Source organism: Bemisia tabaci, chromosome 7 (assembly GCF_918797505.1).
Source record: "Bemisia tabaci chromosome 7, PGI_BMITA_v3".
In the NCBI taxonomy this organism is placed as follows: domain Eukaryota; kingdom Metazoa; phylum Arthropoda; class Insecta; order Hemiptera; family Aleyrodidae; genus Bemisia; species Bemisia tabaci.
This window is the reverse complement of record NC_092799.1, coordinates 45,904,162-45,925,554: the sequence shown is the minus strand read 5'-3', so window position 1 is coordinate 45,925,554 and position 21,393 is coordinate 45,904,162. Positions and strand designations below refer to the sequence as shown.

Sequence of the window (21,393 nt, the reverse complement as noted above, 5' to 3'; positions counted from 1 at the left end):
TGTGACTGTTGAGGCGTAAATACATCCTTTTCCTCTTTCTTTTATATTTCCCCTTAAATTTTCAGTCAACAGCAGACCTGGCATTAAATCTGAATTAATAAACGATATTAAAAATAAAAAAATAAGAAAGTAGAAAAAAAGGCCCAAAAATATTAATATTTCATGGAACAACTTAAGTATAGTGAACATCTTGAGTAAACTAGGGCGAAGAGTAGCAATAATATTTTACATGGTACTGGCAAGACACAATTTGATCATTTGTACGTTATTTACATTAAACTTACTGACTACGCTTAAAAATTAAGTATTCCAAAACAATCATTAGAAAAATATAGTATGCCCATGCACAAATCACTAAAGAAGATAAAACTAAATGAGGTACATGTTATTACAATTATATAACTTCTTTGTACTAGATTTGATCAAACTCTGGTACTCATTACAGAATAAAAATAAATAACAATTTTAAACATCACTAAAAAAATATGTCACAAAATTATAATTATTATGCAATATTTATGACGATTCTGGTATCTTACAGACTATACTACACTTTGGCACTGTAACTGATTTTTAATCAGCAATGTGCGGTTGAAAAGAGTAAAAGTTACTAATTTCATGCTAAAAACTATACCTATGGAATTCTTGCACTTAGTTTACATAAGTTTAAAGGGTGCAAACAAGAAGTAAAACTCCTGAATTTCTGAGTGTGGTTTCAACCCGCATCCTCATTTTGAATTGCAGAGTTATCTAGCTTGCAGCTAAAGTAGGAACACATATTCTTAGCAGGATTAAAATTCACGCATAGAATTTTAGAAACATTAACAATTTTGACTGTCCTTGAGAAAAGAACCCTAGTCGAAGGAGGCAAAATCTTCAGTAGAGGATTTTTTGTTGAGTTGAGTGAAAAAAATCGAATTTTAAGACTTTGTTGGCAAACTATAGTGTCCTAAAAAGAGGTATCCATAAATTCAGGTCGTAAAATTGCTATACAATTTGATAGCTTTGAGCCTGAACAGGATGGAAACATTAACCAGCTTTTGCTGAAAATAGGATTTTGTTTAGATTTCAAACGAAGCACCATGACCACGGTTTTATTTCTGGGAGTTTCATACCTCAAAATGTTTGCAGAACACTCGTCTGTGCTCTAATATAGTCTCCATTTAAATGACAAAATCAGTGGTATGCGCTGAGCTGTCGTCTTATTTGCATCGAAATCGATTCTATCATATCCGATTAATATTTTACCTCTGGCCAAAATTTGAGAAGCACTTCAACCACTTGTTCAAGCAAGTGAAGGTCAAGACTTTTAATCCCAAAATGTACAACTAGAGTCAGAATTTTAGAAACGTCATTCAGACTAATATTTCTGCGCGAGCCCCAAAATACTCCAAATGACCTTAAGTTTTGATTTGTCATCATGCATATAGTAAAGACAAGAGGTGGTGGAACCGGGCTTCACCCAATGGAGCAACGTCTTCCCAGCGACTCACGCAACGCGCGATGTTGTGGATGCAAGGAAACCCAAGGCGCCTTCGCTCTTCGGTCTATGCAATACGGACAGCCGTCGAACATGTATAGTTGTATTCACACGTCGCGTCAGGCGCCATTAGCCTGAACGTCCGTCCCCCGAAAAATGAACCGAACGCTCATGTTCCTTCGTAAAATCTGTTTCAGGTAAGTTCACTATCTCCGCGAATGACAGTTACAGTCTCTGCGCAAGCAGATAAAAACTGTAAACTTACCTGAAACAGCGTCTCGTAATGAAGTCACAGCAAGCAGGTTACACTGGAAAAAAAACACATTGGATCTAGAGTCCAGACTCTTGGTTACATTGACAAGAAAAAATACTCTTGATTCAATCGGATTTTTGCTTGAATCAAAACGAAATCCGCTTAAATTAAGAGGCTTGGTTCTTGATTTAAGCTAGATTTTGATTGAATCAAGAGTGCTTTTCCTTGTCGATGTTTTTAAGAGTCTGGACTCTAGATCCAATGTGTTTTTTTTTCCAGTGTAAGTGTATTTATTGTTTTATTTCTTTTTTTCTTTAACACGCGCAAAGACCGCAGCGCGCTAATTTTTAAAAATAACTCTTTTCGTGTTGCAAAAGCTGATAGTTAGATAGAGACGCTTGTCTTGATGTATCGAAGTAGTGGCAGAAACTTCCACCTCCAGGGACTCAACATTTTCCTTCGGGCAGCAAATCTTGCCCTTTTCTTGGTTGTTTCAGTTCGTTTCAGATGAAAGCTCGCATAAATTAAAGTCCACCCACAATCTACCAAGAACAGTGGAGGTTCTCAATTCATAGCTGCTCTTAATGTCGTCCAGTAATCAATTGACGAACAGACAAACAATAACGAACAAAATAAAATAAAAATCAAGACCCAAAAACTTTGAGTATTTAACGAGAGTAAAATTCCACGGCCGGTGGCTGGTCGCCCAGCTCTAGCGTGGAGCAAGGCCCAGAGTATTGGAAGAAAGTTAAATTGACATGGTAATTAAAAGTAATTATAAAACTAATCAAAGAGAGTAAAGTCAAAGTCGGCTCCAGATAGGAGCTTCACAGCCTTGAACGTAAGCGCGGATAGTGCTAACGTTCTTTGATTTGGTCGGAGGCCCTGCTTGGGCTACACAGCCATCATAGCGAAGAGAGCAGTAAGTGCAAAAATCAAATTTTGTTTGAGAAAATGGGCGCAAAAGCGTCTGACCGAAAAATTTTATTGAAAGGAGCCTCCTTTCTTTGTTAAATTGCCATCCGAAAGACTCCAAGAAATCGTTTGGATTATTAAAAATCGACCGATTTTATTTCAATTACATAAAAAGGGTACTATTTCTTTTCATGTTAGGCTAGTGTTACGCAAGAAAGCAGTAAGTGCTATCTCCTGCAATTCTGCATGCTTTCGTGGTCGCATTTTGAATACACGATAAAAACATTTTCAGGTTAGAAATTAGCAGAAGCGGGCAGTACTTTACTTAAAAACACTGTTTTCATTGGCTCTCTGAAGGAATACTGTTACTTACTGTAGGCTGTCTTGCCTGAAACTACGTCATTTTTTGCGCACTTACGACTTTCTCATGTATGCCTTGTTTCTATACAATTAAAATGCATTTTGCTGTTTTAGCTATTTCTAGTAGTGATTAGACGAATTTTGAAGGAAACTCGATTTTGAAAATTTGATACTTACTGCTCTCTTCGCTAGCACGGCAGTACAGTGGCGATTCTCAGTATTGTTTTTCCTCCATTTAAGTCATTTTTTATGTGTGACCGGGCATAGAGGAATGGGACTTAATGCGAAAAAGACAAAATTTGAGACACGTCGTCGTTTCTATTGCGAAAGAACGTAACCACATTTCATTGTTGCCAGATTCCTCTGCGCGCATTGCATTTTTACCGAGAGAATTTCGAGACTTTCTGACTGATAAATTCACTAATTTGTTCTCAGATCCCAAGCAGAAATCAGACAAAACGACGAAAATTGTGCAGGTTTATGCTCGTAAAAAATTGAAATATGCGATTCAATTTTGCTATCTTGGAATGGAGGCACGTTCCTTCGTGCGGGAAACGACGAAGTATACTATTCATAGGGGGTAATTTCGCATCATTTGTCGGGAGGAACGCCTAAAAATTCCAAAAATTGATTTTTTTAGAGCTTCAGACTTTGAGGTCGATAAATATCGATTTTGAGAGAAACGCAATTCAAGTTGGAGCCAGTGCGCTGTTGCCAGCCGCTAACCTCGTTCATTTTATCAAATGCTTGTATTTTTGTTGATCATGCAAATAATATGAAATCCAGGCGAGCAGTAGGTTGACGTTTATTTTCACCAAAAAACGGAAAATCTGTCATTTCGACTTGGATCGGGGCTTTTCGCTCCACTGAATTTGATCTTTCACCTTAAGTCCCTTTCCCTTGCCCGGTCACAGACAGATTCTATCCATATCGTTTTACGAATCGATTACTATACGAACACGTTAGGGGGCTACACAAGTCTCGAATTTTCAAAAACACAAAATTTTTCGAGAAAACCGACTCACGTGTGTAATTTTTTTTTTTTACTTAAATTCGTAATTGCGTATTTATTTTTTTCTACATAGAAACAAACAGTTTTCTCCGAAAATGATTTGTTTTTAAAAATCCGAATCCAGTGGCGTGGCGTGAATCGCGATATATCGATTGTTATGTCATATAAACCTATGGAAAGAGACCGATAAACAGGGTGTTCGCAGCGAACACCTTAATAATCGATTCTTTACCATAGGTTTAAATGGCATAACAATCGATACATGGCAATTCACGCCACGCCACTGTCCGAATCGATTGTTTTACATACACTTAGATGGAGGAAGAACATCGTTGCCGACTTGCAAGAATCGCCCTTCCCAGGTCCGGGTTTCAGATGCTCTTCATCTCGTAGTTGAGGTTCTCTTTCAGCCTGTTGCGTTCCTTCTCCCATTTGTTCAACCTGTTCAGCGGATAACTCATGATAGCGGACAAGGTGAGGAGCCCTCCCGACAAGTAGAACGAGCAGTCGTAACTATTCGTCATGACTTTGAATTGGCCTGCGCAAACGAACGGAACACATCATGAAATGCGCCAAGTGAGAATTTGCAAGTGTCTGAAAGATGAATGGACCACTAGGCAAGGTACGCATTTAAGTATTTTGATACATGTCTCTCGTCCAGAATTTCACGGAGAACACGATTCTTGCATCCAAAATTACTGAAATCTACCCCTAACTAAAATTTTTTTTTTTTAACAAAAGGTAGTTTAATGATATTTACAAGGTGAAACCGTAACTAACAGAGGTTCTAGGACATTTCGTCAACGATTTTTTGTCTGCGCACCTGTTTTTTCCAGTAATTTACGTCCACGCGTTTTTTCGGCACGGGAGTTTTGGTCCACGTGCCAGTTGAGACCCGAAGTTAATTGGCCCACATGTAAATACAAACGAAAATTGCTCGAAAGTTGCTTCAGAGCCGCCGCACGGCGGGCGGGCGGCCAGCGCGAAACGCGCATTGGCGCCTACAAACCTAAGTGGATACTTCAAGCATTGTGCAATGCGTGAAGTATCCACTTAGGTTTGTAGGCGCCAGTGAACCTCTCGCGCTGGCAGCACGCCGCGCCGCTCCGCTCTGTGGCTTTAATATTTATACTCGCATAGTCAGCGTTTTTTAACTCATGATTTGAAATGTTAGCACACTCTGCATTGATTTTTCTCATGTAAATTAATGGGGAAAAAATATGTATCAATTTATCAAAGGAGAAATCATGTGAAATCGTCTTGAATCGTGTTCTTCGTTAAATTTTGACGGAGACACGTGTATCAGAATGCTAAAGTTCGCACTATGTCTAATGGTCCATTCCGTGTGTAAGTGGAAACCACTAAGTGAACTAGACACGAGGATACCCTAGGTTCATAAATTAAGCAATTATTGGAGGAGATATGGCAAAATGATCTAATCTGCTGAAATACACGTGTTTAAATGACACCACCGTCAGATGACGTCACCAGGCTGTGCATTTTCTCACTTTTAAGTCTATTTTTACACTATTTTCCTTATCAGCTAAAAAGTAAAATTAGAAATTAGCGCGAATCGGCTCTCTCAGCACTCTCAGATGAAACATCAAAAAAAAAATTGCGTGCAAATGCTCCATTATACTTGAGCATTGATTGAATAGGTATGTTGTGCGTAAGAGATACTGAATACACTTTTTAAGAGGAAATTCGCTTGAAATTCACGTTGTGGGCAAATCAAAAAAGTCTGAAATCCACTCCATGACTCGCAATTTGCGTAGTTTGTAACACGCTTTTTCGAATTTACTGCGTGTGAGGGCAGTTTTTCTTGGTGGCCGGCAGTCAGGTTTGTCCGGAGAGAGACCGAACCTAAATAAACAAACAATCTCGCGAACTGTCTTAAACTCTCCTTGCGTAAGATTTCAATTGATTCAAAGCTTTTGTTTTTGCAGAATAAAAAAAGAAACAGGAAACAAACGCTTGAAAACTATGGAAATCATACAATTGAAAAAGGAAGTGAAATCGTCTGTTCACTCGAGCCAGTTTTTTTACCTCTCTGCCTATGGAAACCTGGGCCGCTGTGTGAAAAAACTGCCCGCAGACGCGGGAAATTTGAGAAAACTTGTTACAAACTACGCAGATTGCGCACTAAGAAATAGATTTCAGACTCTTTTGACGTGCCTGACTTGATTTTCGCGCGATTTAACTTGTAAAGAGTATATGTGGACGTAGGTATTTCTGTCAAACGGAACTATGTGCATTAAGACATGAGCCCTGAAATCCATAAGAATATAAGCAGAACAGGGCTCGCGTCATAAAGCAGATAGTTTCGTTCGGCAGAAATACGTCCATTTATTTGGCTGTATCTCTTGCGTACAACAGACCCATTAGATTCTGATTAGAAAGATTTCTCAAAATATTGCAATCTGCAGAAGTGGAACCGGAAAAAATTGTAAAAATAGTAATTTTTATGAGCTTCACAAGTGTAAAAAAGATAGTCACTGATAATCAGAGCTCCAGAAAAAACTGCAGAAAATTTGCACGATGAGAGGAGGTAAAACATTTTTCGTAGTGTGAAATTGTTCCTTTTTGTTCGTTTCTTTCTTTTTTATATAAAATAGGTACCTTGCATGTTTGATAATTTTTCCATGGCCTCTTCAAGTACTTTTTTACAATGTATATGTCGCAGGCAATCCGCAATCGCCGGCAATCTGCAATCGGTTTGCGAATTGCCTAGGCAATATGCAAACTTCGCAAGGCATTTCCCATTTACACTAATTATTTTTGATTCATCACTTGCGGCTTGCGAATTGCAGATTGCCGGCGATTGCTGATTGCCTGCGACGTATACAATACGCTTCTATGTAAATTTTACGGAGTACGCTCTAACAACAGACCATCGTGGAATACGTATAGATAGGTACGCACCTGCTAGGGGAGCTCCAAAAACGGCGGCCACTCCTTGGAAAAGGCAGAGTAACCCGAAGGCATTTGTAAGATTTTCTAAACCTAAAAGATCTACAATGATCACAGATCTCAATGAGGCAAAGCAAGCTGAAAAAAGAAGAGAAAGACGACTTAAAGTCAAGATAAATCTGCATTATCAATGGCACTTTCAGAGACATGCAAAATCAGTTGAGAAATAAATTTGAGTGAAATGGGGTTGCAATTTGCAAGGGCGCCGGTGAGGTTACTTTTTGAAGCTGTTTTGTTCAGTACTCATGTCCAGCACTCATGAAACTAATGTGCGGCGACTGGCGATGCCGTTTGCGCAGGGTTCTTGGCCGGGGCTTCCCTCAATTATTAGTAAAGGGATAAAATTTCACTGAAAAAAAAAAAAAACTCCGGACGTGGGAGCAGCAATTACGGGCTACATAGACATACCGTCCGTTCCGGGCTCAAAGGTTGAAAATACCGGCTGCTGGAGCCGTAGCTTCGGCCTCTGAACCCGGAGCAATCGAAGCTACGCCTCCAGCAGCCGGAATTTGCGGCCTTTGAGCCCGGAACGGACGGTATGTCTATATAGCCCGTAATTGCGGCTCCCACGGCCGGAGTTTTTTTTTCAGTGTTGATTCATAAAAACTGGGAGTTCTGTATGTTACTAAATTTATCATGACTTTGATCAAATTTATTTCCCTGTTGTTCTTCAAACTGTAATGACGCATATGAATCATTGCCAACGCGTAAAAAAGAGGACCGTGGGGCAAGAGAGACAAAATTCTGATACTAATCCTATAATGCATTAAAGCGTTTCCCGATAACTTTGCCGCAAAAAAAATTCTCGAAAAAGTCAAATGAATCCGAGTTAATGTTCATCTGAAGTTCGCTTTTTTTAATGAGATGTCACGGCACGCATAACAGCGATCATTTTGAGTTTCGCATGGACTTTTGAAACCAAGGTGACTCATTCGTACTTAATCACGTCTCCGTATTTTTTAAAGCGAGAGTGTAAAAATTCACTTTCTGACGCAGAGAGTGAAGTTAAACGAGGAAATTTTTTACCTTCCCCATGTGACGGTAATTTTTGAGTCACTCCTAATGGAAAACATCTAGTCGTAACATCTTGTCGTTCTAGCAAATGAGAAACATGCATAGGCCTCAAGTACAATAGTGGCTTTAGTGCCAGTTTTTATTACTATTTCACTCATGAGTGCTTCGGTGGAACAATTTATGCCCTTTGGAAGAGTGGAAAATTTTGATTTCCATTTCATAGGAACGGCAGGGGTCATTTTCAAAGCACGTCAGTAACACTCTGATGAATTGTGCAATCAACTTACGTACCAATGCTGCCGTGCTAAGGAAGAACGCCGTATGAGCCCTCAGACGTTGCCAAATTTCCTCCGATAAAAACCGAAATTACATGGAAAATTTTGAATATTTATTTCCAAAATTTTCAGACGATTTCGTACGCAATTTAATCTAAAATATGTGAAAATTTCAAAGAGAAATGTGCACAAATATCATAAAAAATACGTGTTTCATCCAGGGAAATTTGGCAACTCTCGAATGTTCATACGGCGTTTTTCCCTAGCACGGCAGAATGCCTGTAACTATTAGACCACGTATCTCGTTCGCTGCGTTTACAAATCTCCACTCCCATTCAAGTTTTTCGAAGGAGAAAAATTCAATATCGTTTCTCGAAATTTTCACAGAGCTTTCTTTGCACAGAGAAGGAAAAACAGAAGTTTTTAAGAACTGACGTTGAGTAATTCTCCATTTAAAAAATAAAGTATGACAGGAAGTCTACAACGTCGCAAACTGAGATATATGTGGTCTGGTAGTTTCATCGTCACGTCGACATGAAAGTATTTTTCAAGTTTTTTTTTTTTTTTTTTTTTTTTTTTTTTTTTTTTTTTTAAGAACAGATACGTATTTTCCAAGTTGGATCTCATGATGTATTTTTTCTTTGGTAAAATAGTCAACGTAATTTCTTGAAAACTTCCTTGATTACTTATCTCAGTCAGCAGAATATTCTGTAAGTTCAAAGCTATAAATTTGGCTTTTTTCTCCTCGAAAAATTAGAGTTTGAGCGGAGATTCTGAAACGCCGCCATGAAAATTTCGCTCTTTTGTCAGCGATCTATTTTGCAAAACTCTCCATCTCCACGTCAAGGTAAAACGTTTTAACGCTCAATCCCACCTAAACAGGATTAATAAATGACAAACAAAGATAAGACCAAATTAAATGCGTCTAAATCGGTAGAAATTGTATTACCAACAGGCCATTTACTCATATTCCTCTTCACTTAGGAAACTCTGAAATCCCTCGCGACACAGTCGCCCGATAATCTAGGCCTCCACCTGGATTCCAGGCTCAAGTGGGGTGCACACATAAAGAAAAAAGTCGAGCAATTAAGACTTAAATTTCATGATATGCAGTGGCTGATTGGCCGCAAATCCAAGTTATCTCTAGAAACCAAACTGCTCCTCTACAAGTCAATGTTGAGGCCGGTTTGGAGTTATGGCTGCCAGTTGTGGGGCTGTGCAGCCAAGTCAAATTTAAAAAAGATAGAAGTCATACAAATGAAAATATTACGAAGCATTTCAAAAGCCAGATGGTATGAGAGGAACGCGGATATTCGCGCCGACCTCAACATTGATTCTGTAGAGGACTACATAACAAAAATGTACAACTCTTACGAAACTAGGCTGCATAGGCATCCCAACCCAGAAGCGCTTGCGCTTCTGGAAAAGGACCAATGCACCCGAAGATTAAAACGTCGCAAACCCCACGAGCTTGGAATTCAGGGGTTCTCAAAATTATCCTTCTTTTAAACTGACGGGCCTCCTTGTGCTCTTCGAACGCAATCAGGGGCTCTTGGGCATTTGACCGGGTTCGGTCACCCGCATTCCATGTCAAAGCAAAAAGACATTTTTACTTTGAAGCAAAATTGTTTTATTTTTCCCTCCTCATTTTTCAGAGGTTGTATTTCTCTCCATATAAAAATGTGTGTAACCTAGTATAAGTTTATCTTATAAGTTAAACCCAAGTTTTTTAAAGATGTATCTTACATCTAAAAACATTCTGTACATATTATAACTTTTGTACAAATAATAAAAAAAAAAAAAAAAAAAAAAACGTCAAGGTAAAAATCATGCCTGCACGTAATGATCAACCAAACCTCTTTTTTCCGCCATGACATCCGCTCTTAGCAGTCGTGTTTTCCACGTTAAAAGCTCTCTTTTTCGAGAACTTTTTTAGGCTTCAGTCAGCAAAAAATCTCACATTCATACACTACGCTCTCAAAGAGTGTAGGGTGTCCGATTAGGCATGTAAAAGGTTCGTTCAAGCGAATGGGAGGTTTTCAGAACATGAAGTCTTAGTATCATTTTAATATTTCTTTTGGATGTTATTTTGATTGTGTTAATTCAACTAAAAGTGTTGTTAATGACGCAAAAGTAGATAAATAAATTTTTAAAAAGTTTTTGATGACCAGGTCTCTCCATGAATATCAACGGTAAGTGGAATTACCTACAATGAGAGTACATGTAGATCATTATGTTTATTTAGACATAAACGAGGGTGTATAGACCGAGAGAAACGCTTCGAAGAATCGTTGTAAATTCATAATTGTTACAAATTTTTACTAGAACAAAAGGAGAGTTGTTTCATGCGGAAAGTATCTAAAAATCACGGCGAGTATACATCTAAAGAATCTGAAATTTACCCCTTACTCCTAATTTTGCTGATAGTGCATTTTTGAGCTATATTTGCTTCAAAAGGTATATTTCAGTGAGTAAAGGCATGATCTGATAAAGGCCGTTTGTCAGTTTCACAATTCCATGCGAATCTCGAAATGGCTATACCGTCACAGGCTGCAGTTTTATTTAATTAAAAAAAACATTATGACAAATGTATTTCCACTGACATCTTCTCTTTTCTTCTTGTCTGGTTAAATTTAAGAAGCAAGCAGTATTAACTGCCGCTTTCAGTTTTGCAGAGAGAATTTTTTTTTTTTTTTTTTTTTTTTTTTTTTTTTTTTTTTTCAGAGAGAATGTCGACGGTATTATAGTCCGCAACCACGTATCTCGCTCGCGGTGTTCGAAAATTTCCGCTTCTAATTTCATTTTTTTAAGAGAAGGACAAATCGACCTCGCACAGAGAAGAAAAATCACGGTGTACTTTAAAAATTGCCATTGAGTGGTTTTCCATCTAAAAGATAAAATATGATAGGAAGTTCGCAACGTCGCAAACAGTGGTTATGGACTTACAACGTCCACGTATTGAATGGAGATGTTGCATGTGTGAGGGATTTGCGATTTGACCATTGATTATTATGAAAAAGTTCGCGAGAAACACAATGGTGCCACTGGTTTCCTCTGAAATCAACTCCCAAGCTCAAACAAAGCTCTCAAGTTGAGGCCAAAATGGAGGGGATATTCCATCCTACCCTGAGAGTCCACCTCTACATCAAAACAAACTCTCCATGCAAAGATAGGAGCAAATACATTACTCTCCAGGCGAAGATAGGGATCAAATACATTAGCAGGGTTGCCGTGTTTTCAGTTTTGGAGTCCCCAAATAAAGTAACAACCCTGCTAATGTATTTGCTCCCTGTCTTTGTTTTAAGAGGTGGACTCTCAGGGTAAGATGGAATATCCCCTCCATTTTGGCCTCAACTTGAGAGCTTTTTTTGAGCTTGGGAGTTGTTTTCAAAGAAAACCAGTGGCACCATGTTTCTCGCGAACTTTTACATAAGAATCAATGGTCAAATCGCAAATCCCTCACACATGCAACATCTCCATTATGACGGCTGTGGAATATACATTTTGAAGTGAGAAGCCAACAAATGTGGACATTTCAGCAGGTTGTGAAGGTAAGAGCTTCCAGGCTTCCCCGATGCAATCATCGTGATTTTGGAGTTAGTCTCCGTAAGAAACAATGATGTAGCCAGGGAAACTCCAAAACCACTCATCTCATTTACGGTGCTCAATGAATTCCGCTCCTGATTTATTTTCTTATAAGAGAAGTCAAGTTCGAAATAATATAAGTATCTTAAAATGTCATGGATTCAGGTATTGTGGGGCTACAAATGAAACGTCAAGTTCAGTGGCGAGGTTTGAACGATCGATTATCGTCATTCCCCCGTTTGAAGCAATGTTAAGAATCGATTGTTAAGGTGTTCGTTGCGGTAACCTATTTCGGCACGGCTGCAATGCCGTCGAATGATTTACGTTACTTTTATCTCAGTTTTCCAGTTGCTGTTGGTGGCGGCGTTCTGCGAAGTACCAATGACAAACAGCTTAAAAAAACCCAGCCTCAAGAATAAGAGTTCCAAAAGACTCAGCCTCAAAAGTCTCATAAGTAACAAAAAATTCAAATTCCTGGAAAATATGTCCCGCCGTGAGATATGGGAGTTGCCGAGCGCAATGGAAATTGAGTACGGAACAGTGATTGAAATGGCGAAAGACTCATCTCTGCTAATTGGTGTGCATCAGAAAGGAACGTTAGCATTCATATCGAAGAGGGAATCAGGATACAAGTATGGTGAGGTAAGGCTTATACGGTAAACTACACACTAAAAAAAATTCTCGGCGTTTTTACCAAGGTCCGTTGGCACCTTTACCATCTCACTTTTTTACCAATTATTGGTAATTTTACCAAGACAGACCAGTAAGCTTACCTAAAAACCGGTATTTTTACTGTTTTTTTCAGGTAAGAATACCACTTTTATTGGAAATTAATTCCCGGTAACTTTGCCATTTTATCCCGGTAATTTTACCACAGTCGATAAAAAGCATTGACATTTTTACCAAGGTCCAGTAAAATTACCGAGAAAGTTCAACAATTTTACCGAGATTTCTTGGTAAAATTACCGATTCCATAAATGGTAATTTTACCGAGAAAACACTGGGATCAAATAGAACCCTGAATTCTTGCGGTAATTTTACCCTTTTCCAAGTAAATATACCGAGATTTTTTTTCAGTGCAGGCTTTTAACTCAATAAAGTCAAGAGGTGGGTTGGAGGCTTGGAGGCGCAAAAAGAAGGCCCTTGGGTGGAGAAAGGCTTTCCGAATTTCTCACATCTCAGAGAATATTTCCTAAAAGATTCACCGCTTTCCGTTAAAGTATTTCGACGGTGTAGATCGGCAATTACTTGACTCGGGTTGCGACGTCGCGTCGCAGGCTTCCTGTCATACTTTATTTTTTAAACGGAAAACTACTCAACGGCAATTCTTTAAAACTGCCGTGATTTTCCTTCTCTGTGCGAAGAACATTCTGCATAAACTTCAAGGAATGATGTCAATTTGTTCTCATTAAAAAAATAACAAAGAGGCGGAGATTTTCAGACAACGCGAACGAGATATGTGATTGCGGACTTACGCCGTCGATTTAGGGATACCTACGTGGAAATTTCATTCGACAGATCTCTGGGCTATTTATAAACGGTTAGTATTCCCGTATAAAATATAACGTAACAGGTAGTGTGTAACTTCACAACCCAGAGCACTTAAATTCAAGCTCCATAAGGTTCCTTTCCGCGAGCAGAGATCAAGAATGTTCACAGTGACGAGAAAACACTCGCAGAACAAACCATTATATAAAAAAATATAATGCACAAAAACTCCAATCTGCGGGTATTCAGTGCTTATGATGTTATCGGTCGAATAAAACTAGGAAAAAAAATATTGTTTTCATGCGCATATGGTACCTTCAACCGGATTTTCCTTCCCAAAATATGTGTAGAACCCTGCTCCATGCTCTAGTGTTAGTGCTTCAATTTTGAAGTAATGTGGGCTGAAGTCCCTTTTGGGGGCAGTGGAGGGAGTGTCCAAAAACCGTGAAAGACGATTGTTTACGTAGATAGGTGCTTCCGTGAAAATACTTAAATCTCAATCGCAAAATGAAGTCTTTTTGTAACTAAGACTAGAATTTTAGGTTGAGCTCCAAATGGACCGCGTTCAGTAGAAAATAATCACGTCACATCAGATATTGCCAAAAATTGGGCTAATTAATTTTTTACATGAAAACGGTTGGGCGGATTTTCAAATTTCAGTGAATTTTCTCCATGATACGAAGCAAATTCCTTAAAATTTTCAAAGGAATCCGCACAAACGTTCTCTCGTAAAAAATTGACTTGCCCAGTTAAATTTGGCAATAGCTGATGTGACTTGGTTCCTATCTGTTAAACGCGGTCCAAATCTATTATGAGCCTTGTAAGGGTTACAACTAAGTATTCCTCTCTATGAATAATGGTAAATTAAAAGATGTTTACTTCCATATAGGAAATAGGAGCTCATTTACTTTTCCCTTTCATCATTGGTCTCATACCATTGACTTCCATAGGTAATGTACGTCGAGAAAGGAAGATTGAATGAGCGCCGATACCTTTCAAGGATTCTGGATTTATACTCGGATACCTCGGATACATCGCTTTGGAACAAAAACAAGGCAGTAGCTTTGATCTCCAAACTGGCGAAGAAAAAATTGAGAGTTGGTTTGTTCTGTAGCGCCATCCAGTGGATGCAATACGTTACGACCGGCAAACCCCCGAAATACACGTATGGTTCACAATGCCCTTTACACCGTGATCTAACCGCTGATGAGACAGTTACTGCCGCTAGCATTGGAGATCGGAGTTTTTTCTTGGAAAACCACTCCAGAGTCTTTAGATATCGTAAGTCTCGAGTTACTAAATTTGTTGTGGACGAATTTGATCGCCTGTAAGTGAGAGTTTCATTTTGATTTCTAAAATAATTAATGGCTACATCCTGTTTCTGAAGTGAAAACTTTCAAGCGCTCATGCAGCTAATGTCAAACGTTTTTTCCTCCAATAATCCGTCACTAAATAATGTGCGTAATAGCCGTGTTGTAATGATGCATCAGATCTTTAACAAAATGGCGACCCTGGTAAAAATTGGCAGTAGAGTCTATGTTCCAAAATACCATAGACCTACAGCCGGCTGTAAGATTTTCAATAGCTTCTATAGCCGGCAACACAATTTCTTATAGCCTTTTATAGCCGATGGCGATTAAGCAACAGCCTGGCGATAAAGTGTATGCTAAACGTTTCTAATTACGGATGCTAGGACTTAGTGAGTTTTTGGACTACCGCTCTCTTTTCGGGCCGTAGTATCTTGATTTATTTTGCGAGGAAAGCTCCGTACTTTTGAAGGATGTCTGCCATTCCTAATATGTTGAAGCGCCTTCAATTTCGTATGATACTGTGCAATACCTCTGGTGTGAAATAGTTGTTTCAAGCGCCGTGGTGCGCTGCGGCGCGGCGGGCAGCCATAGCCAGCGCGAAACGCGCATTGGCGCCTACAACCTAACAGGGATACTTCACGCATTGCGCAATGCGTGAAGTATCCCTGTTAGGTTTGTAGGCGCCAGTGCGCCGCCGCTCCGCTTTGTGTTAGGCTCGAACATTTAATCTCGTGGAGTCAGCGTTTTTCAACTTATGACTTTGAAATGTTTGCACACTCTGTATGGATTATTCTCATTTTAATTGATGAAAAAAAATAAGTAGTAAAGGAAAATATAATGTGCGTTTTGTAAATATTAAGGTGATTCCGTACAAACTTAAGGATTTACAAAGCACGCACATTTCTACACAATTTCTTATAGCCTTTTATAATCGATGGCGAAAAAGCAACAGCCAGGCGATAAAGTGAAAAGCCCGGCGATAGGAACTATAGCCCGGCTGTATAATTTTTTATCGCTTCGTATATAGCCCGGCCGTATGCTTTTCTCCTCTTTTTACAGCCAGCTATATGATTTTCTATCGCCTTCTTCAGTCGGCTATAAGAACTCCTATGGTATTTTGAAACGCAGCTCCTATCGCCAATTTTTACCAGGGGAAAAAAGGCTTCACATCTCGAGTATGGCCATTTTTGTGACGGTTTTTCATTGGTCGCGATAAACGGCCTGATTCGGTGCGCTTACGATCGTAAGTAAACAAACAAGATGGCGACTCCGCTGAACCATTGAAAAATTCCCTCTAGAGGGAATTTATGAAATAAGCAGTAAATATATGATAAAGAATTTAATTATCTAATATAAAAAAACTTTAGGACTAATTTTGCGTCATATTAACATGATAATTCGAAGAATATTATATATTTGATTGATCCAGAGGAAGAAGGTTGTCATACATTTTTTAAGCAAATGACCAACAGGAGCGTTCATTTATTCATAGCCGCTGTAAGGGCATCATGATAGCCTTGAACTCGTAGTCCAATCAAAAGGCGGCACAACTCTCTATTATACTAAAAGATAGGAATGACCATACTCATTCTACACAGACAACCCATTGAATAAGTTATAATTTTCATGAAGAACCGCAGAGAATGTGAACACACACGTGAAAGTCGCCCCTACAACGCGTTCTGACGCTCTGCGACACCCAAACGCCACATGCGCCTTTCCTCCTACACGGAGAAAAAAAAACTTCGTGCGTGGGACCCGAAGTTTAGGTCACATGGATCTCTGAAGTTTTCGGATTGAGCATCTGAACACTGTGAGGCTGCTGAGGTTTGGATCACACATCTGAAACTTCAGTTCTTACATCTGAAGTACTTCGGTTTTCACATCCGAAAAACTTCGGTGCTCACATCCGAAAAACTTCGGTTCTCACATCTGAAGTACTTCAGATGTAAGAACTGAAGTTTCAGACAGGGCCGGATTTACCTACTTGCCGCTCATGGGCCGCCTGTATTTCTCCGCCCCCTTCTAATTCGTTAGTTGAACGTGCCGGTAGGGGAGGGTTGTATGAGACGCATTCACTCGTGTTGGGCACATTTTTTGTGAAAGCCCTGCCAACACTAAAAAAAGTTCACGGAACTTTACGCGAAAATTAAGTTCCATAAACCCACCCCTGTTTGGACAAGGCCTTCCATTCATAACAAACGAACGAAAAAATTATAAAAGAACAAACATAAATGCGGTTTAATAATTTTAACTTCTGCCGCTGCGCCGACCGCCCTGTGTTTGGCGCAATGCGTGAAGTATTCATGAAGTCTAGAAAGCGCTATGCGTTCCACGCCGACTGCTGCTGACCGCAGTGTGTTTGACGCAATGCGTGAAGTATTCGTGCAGTCTTGTAGGCGCTATGCGCTTCATGCCGAACGCCGCGTCGAAGGCTTCTCCTTTTCATCTCAGTCCTCGTCATCATTGGTCTCGGCGCCGCTCCCACTCAAGGTCAAATTGCGTGTTTGGTTTCTCTCTTAACTCGACTAATTGAAGGTGTTGTCTTTTGTATCACCGAAAGACGACAACATTAGATGTTTAATATACTTTTACTCTCAGAAAATGAGAGATTTTGTCGCATTTTCTCGTTCGAAATTTATTTTCTGAATCCGATTTTTTCCTCTTTTCTTTGATACCTACATTCAAAAAGATTGCAAAATTTGCCGCCCCCTACATTTTGCCGCCATGGGCCGCGGCCCATGTGGCCATCCCCTTAATCTGGCCATGGTTTCAGATATGTGATCCGAACCTCGACAGCTAGACCTAAAGTGTTTACATGCTCAATCCGAAAACTTCAGAGATCCATATGACCTAAACTTCGGGTCCCACGCACGAGGTTTTTTTCACCGTGCAGAGGTTATCGGGCAACTGACAACGCAACATCTCTTATAGTCAACGCCCTGCCGCCACCTCCTCATGAAACGTCCCTCCTCCCCCCTCTGTTGTCGACAACTTTTCCAAAAAGGTATTTAATCGCCAAGGATTGTATAGTTCTTGCTATTTGATTACCAAAATATGCAAAATATTTCTCAATTACCAGGGATTCGTTTAAACATTTGCCTGTGCTCTGATGTTAAGTAGCCTGGACTATGATATTTTTGTGGTAAGGTATGCGTGCTCTCGTTCGAAAAATGTTACTAGTCACTTTAATCTCCCCTACCCCATAGCTTACCAATAATAGACAAAAAATAAATAAATAAATAATTGCTGCTTTTTTTAAAGTCGTCTTGCCTGCTGAGTGCTTCGATAATACCTACCGTGTATCAGAGCTTTCCGCAAAATTTTTCTGACAACGAAAACAGCAATAACAACAACTAAAATATTGCCAGAGAACATTATTCAAATCCTTGTACTATCGTGCTACGATCTTGCAAAAGGTTTTCATCATCATCATCTGGCATTTGATGACATCATCGTATTATCTGATGTATACTTTGACTTTGTCAAATGAGGGGCGTGTTGCTTTCATGCGATAAATCGTCGCCTCCCAGGCATAAGGGCGACTACACTCTGCGATGAACCGTGTTGTCCACAAAATTTAATGGTTTTCCGAGATCATCTCAATAAGTAGACGTCACGCCCTCTTGTCGGCCAAGCGAAGAAATTGTACAGCGCTTCTGTTGCATCTTATATAATTTGTTTAATTTCATTATTTTCAAATAATGATAATGATAGTTTCTGTGAATAAAGATTTATAAGGCAGCATAATTTTGCATGAGTTTTTGTTCTTTCGTATTATGTATTACTATCTCATTGATTTCATAGCTTAATTGGACCGAGTTTATCAGAAAGGAACCAACCCACATTAAGTTGAAACTGAGTAAAAGAGGTTTGCAGTTTTATTCCTCCATAAGACTCAATGTAGAGAGTAAACTTTAACCCCTCTTTTCACAGACTAATATTTTTTTTTTCAACTTGAAATTTTTGGCAAAGGAAAATATACAACTAGAGAAACTCAAAAACATTCTTAACTCAATTTTTTTGAAAATGTGGGTTGGTTCCTTTCTGATGAACTTGGTCCAATTACTCATCTCATATTACCTAATTTTTATTTAAGGTTTTTTAGGTCGAGAAATTCTGATGTTTTTGAGTTGAATCAAGTTTAAAAGGTTTATGAAAATTGGACGAACATTAACACGATCATGCATCTGAATAATTAATCGATTAGATTATGTAATGTAAGTATGCTCATTCATGCAATAACGACTTACCAATTGCCAAGCCGAAAATACAGACGTATGTGAACTGGTAAGAGGGGGTCATGAAAACGCCGCTAAAAATGGTGGCGATGCCCCCTAACGTGAGCGCTACGTTGTTTATGAACAAGCTGTTGACGCCTGGTAAACTCGTGAGTAGACCACAAGCCATACGACCCACCGTGTTCGTAATCCCGATCACAGGAATCAGCCAAACGGCCGTCTCAGCATCCATACCAGCATCCTCTGCGCGCTCTGGAAATCGGCAAAAAATCATTCTAAATTCTAAATCTCTTTTCAAAACAATTAACTTCAGTTAACAATTAACTTCAATTAACAATTAACTTCAGTTTTTACAATTTTACTGAAAATTGATTTTCTTGAGATATTATTTCGACTTTAAGAGTCGTTTCCCATCGACAAAGTTCGGTTTTTTTTAAAGTTGAATCCGTGCGAATTTGATTTAAAGTCAGTTTTTTGAGTGAAAGAAACGTTGTTTTGCTATATCATTTTTTATCTTAAGGTTAACAATGACAAAACCACGGTTCTTCAACTCAAAAAAACCACATTTTGTCGACAAGAAACGATGCTTAAGTCACAGTATAATCTCAAGAATTTTTTTTTCAGTGTTATTGAAAACTTAACAATCCCATCAATTACTACGTATCGACGAAAGAGATCCAGGAGGAAAACTTACCGTTCCTCAGTACGGAAAGTTTCCCGAGAACTTTCCACTGGAGCCTGAAATAAATACGTTTGCACACTTTTAAAAAGTGACAGAGGGTCCGCCATCTTGATGTCTGTATTCAATGTCAATATTAAACTGAAGACGACTGATCTTCTGTCATTCTTGTAAGGTATGCGTAAATTTAGTTGGCATGGATTCTGAAACTCATTTCTCGAGAAAATTTGACACGATACACATGCACATGCACACATATGTAAACTTGAATACTCTGCAAAGCCACCAGGAACCTTTCCAGGAATGTTACTGAGAATATCGACGGTGAAAGTCGGCAATCACATAACTCGGTTTGCGACGTCGCAGACTTCCTGTCATACTTTATTTTTTAAATGGAAAACTACTCAACGGAAATTCTTTAAAACTATCATGAATTTTCTTCACAATGCGAAGAAAATTCTGCAAAAACTTCAAGAAATAATATCAATTTGTTCTCCTTTAAAAAAATGACGTCGAGGCGGAGATTTTCAGACACCGCAAACGAGTTATGTGATTGCCGACTTTCACCGTCGATATGTCTGTTCCTCATTGGAGAAAAAAACAAATTGTATCTAGAGTCCAGACTCTTAAAAACATCGACAAGAAAAAATACTCTTGATTCAATCAGATTTAAGCTTAAATCAAGAACCAAGCCTCTTAATTTGAGTTGATTTCCTTTTGATTTAGGCTTAAATCTGCTTGAATCAAGAGCCTTTTTCTTGTCAATGTTTTCAAGAGTCTGGATTCTAGATCCAACGTGTTTTTGTTTTTTTCCAGTGCTGTTTCCGGCACCTGCACCTTACTTCTTCAGGAACTTTGATCCAGCTCTAATCGACGGTTACTAAGATTACAAATGAGGGACTTGGAGGAAAAGGCGGATAAGTTCAGTTTTTGCTGTTTGGAGAAATTCGTGTTTGAGGTTTCAAAATTACTTGGATCCTTATGGCGGTAAGAAAGTTCAAACTGACTTTTTGATGCTTAAAAATTGGAATTTAGGAGCAAATTTTTCACAGAATATGCATAAAGACCAGTTCATTTTAGAATCATTAATGTCTTAATTTTTCAAGAACTGCGATTATGCGCCTTGTCCTCCAGGCCCCTCAATTAGAGTATTAAGACACCCAATCATCGGCTCCATTCGAGGTTTGGTTAGCCATCAAAATGTCCTTGCATCAAAACAGAACGTGATAAAAAATAAAAAGTTCGGAAAGGTTCTTACCTTTTAGGTACATAAAAGGAACGAAAAATCCCATCATCGTAAAGAAGCCACTGAAACCCAGAAGCAAGAAGGTCGGCGAGTAGAGAAGCGATATGTCGAGCATAGTTGCTAGAGTCCTCCTAACAGCCTCCGGGCAGAGCTGGAATGATCCCTTCTCTTCTTCCTCTACATCTCGTCGCGTCGGGAGCCTCGAAACGGACATGTGATAATTTAAAGAGCTCACCTAATAAAAGAAAATCCATGTTTTATAAATGTTACACGTTTAAAACTTACTATAACCCTTCTAAAAATGGTGAGTACAAATGAGTATAAAATCAAAGTTATATGAATAGAATTTCAATTCATATGAATAGAATTTCAACTCATATGAATAGAATTTCAACCTATATGAAAAGAATTTAACTCATTTGAGCAGAATTTCTCTATTCACTTTTCGCCGACTCATATGACTAGAGATTCCAACTCTTATGACTAGAGATTTCAACTCATATGAGTTCAGCGTTGAATCTACCGTGTCCGATATCTCAGAAACTAGTCACCGCATCAAAAAAAT

The 21,393-nt window shown here is 38.9% G+C and overlaps 1 protein-coding gene across 1 annotated transcript in view; it reads right to left on the bottom strand.

The window, feature by feature from the left end:
- Nucleotides 1-136: 136 nt before the first annotated feature.
- Nucleotides 137-21,393, bottom strand: part of LOC109039733 (uncharacterized) — a 72,083-nt gene continuing 50,826 nt past the window's right edge. The window contains exons 8-11 of the mRNA XM_019055357.2: nucleotides 20,841-21,063; nucleotides 18,916-19,155; nucleotides 6,943-7,068; nucleotides 137-4,558 (exon numbers count right to left, since the gene is read on the bottom strand). Coding sequence (XP_018910902.2) covers nucleotides 4,392-4,558; nucleotides 6,943-7,068; nucleotides 18,916-19,155; nucleotides 20,841-21,063 — 756 coding nt within the window. The 3' untranslated portion in view covers nucleotides 137-4,391. The remainder of the gene's footprint in view (nucleotides 4,559-6,942; nucleotides 7,069-18,915; nucleotides 19,156-20,840; nucleotides 21,064-21,393) is intronic.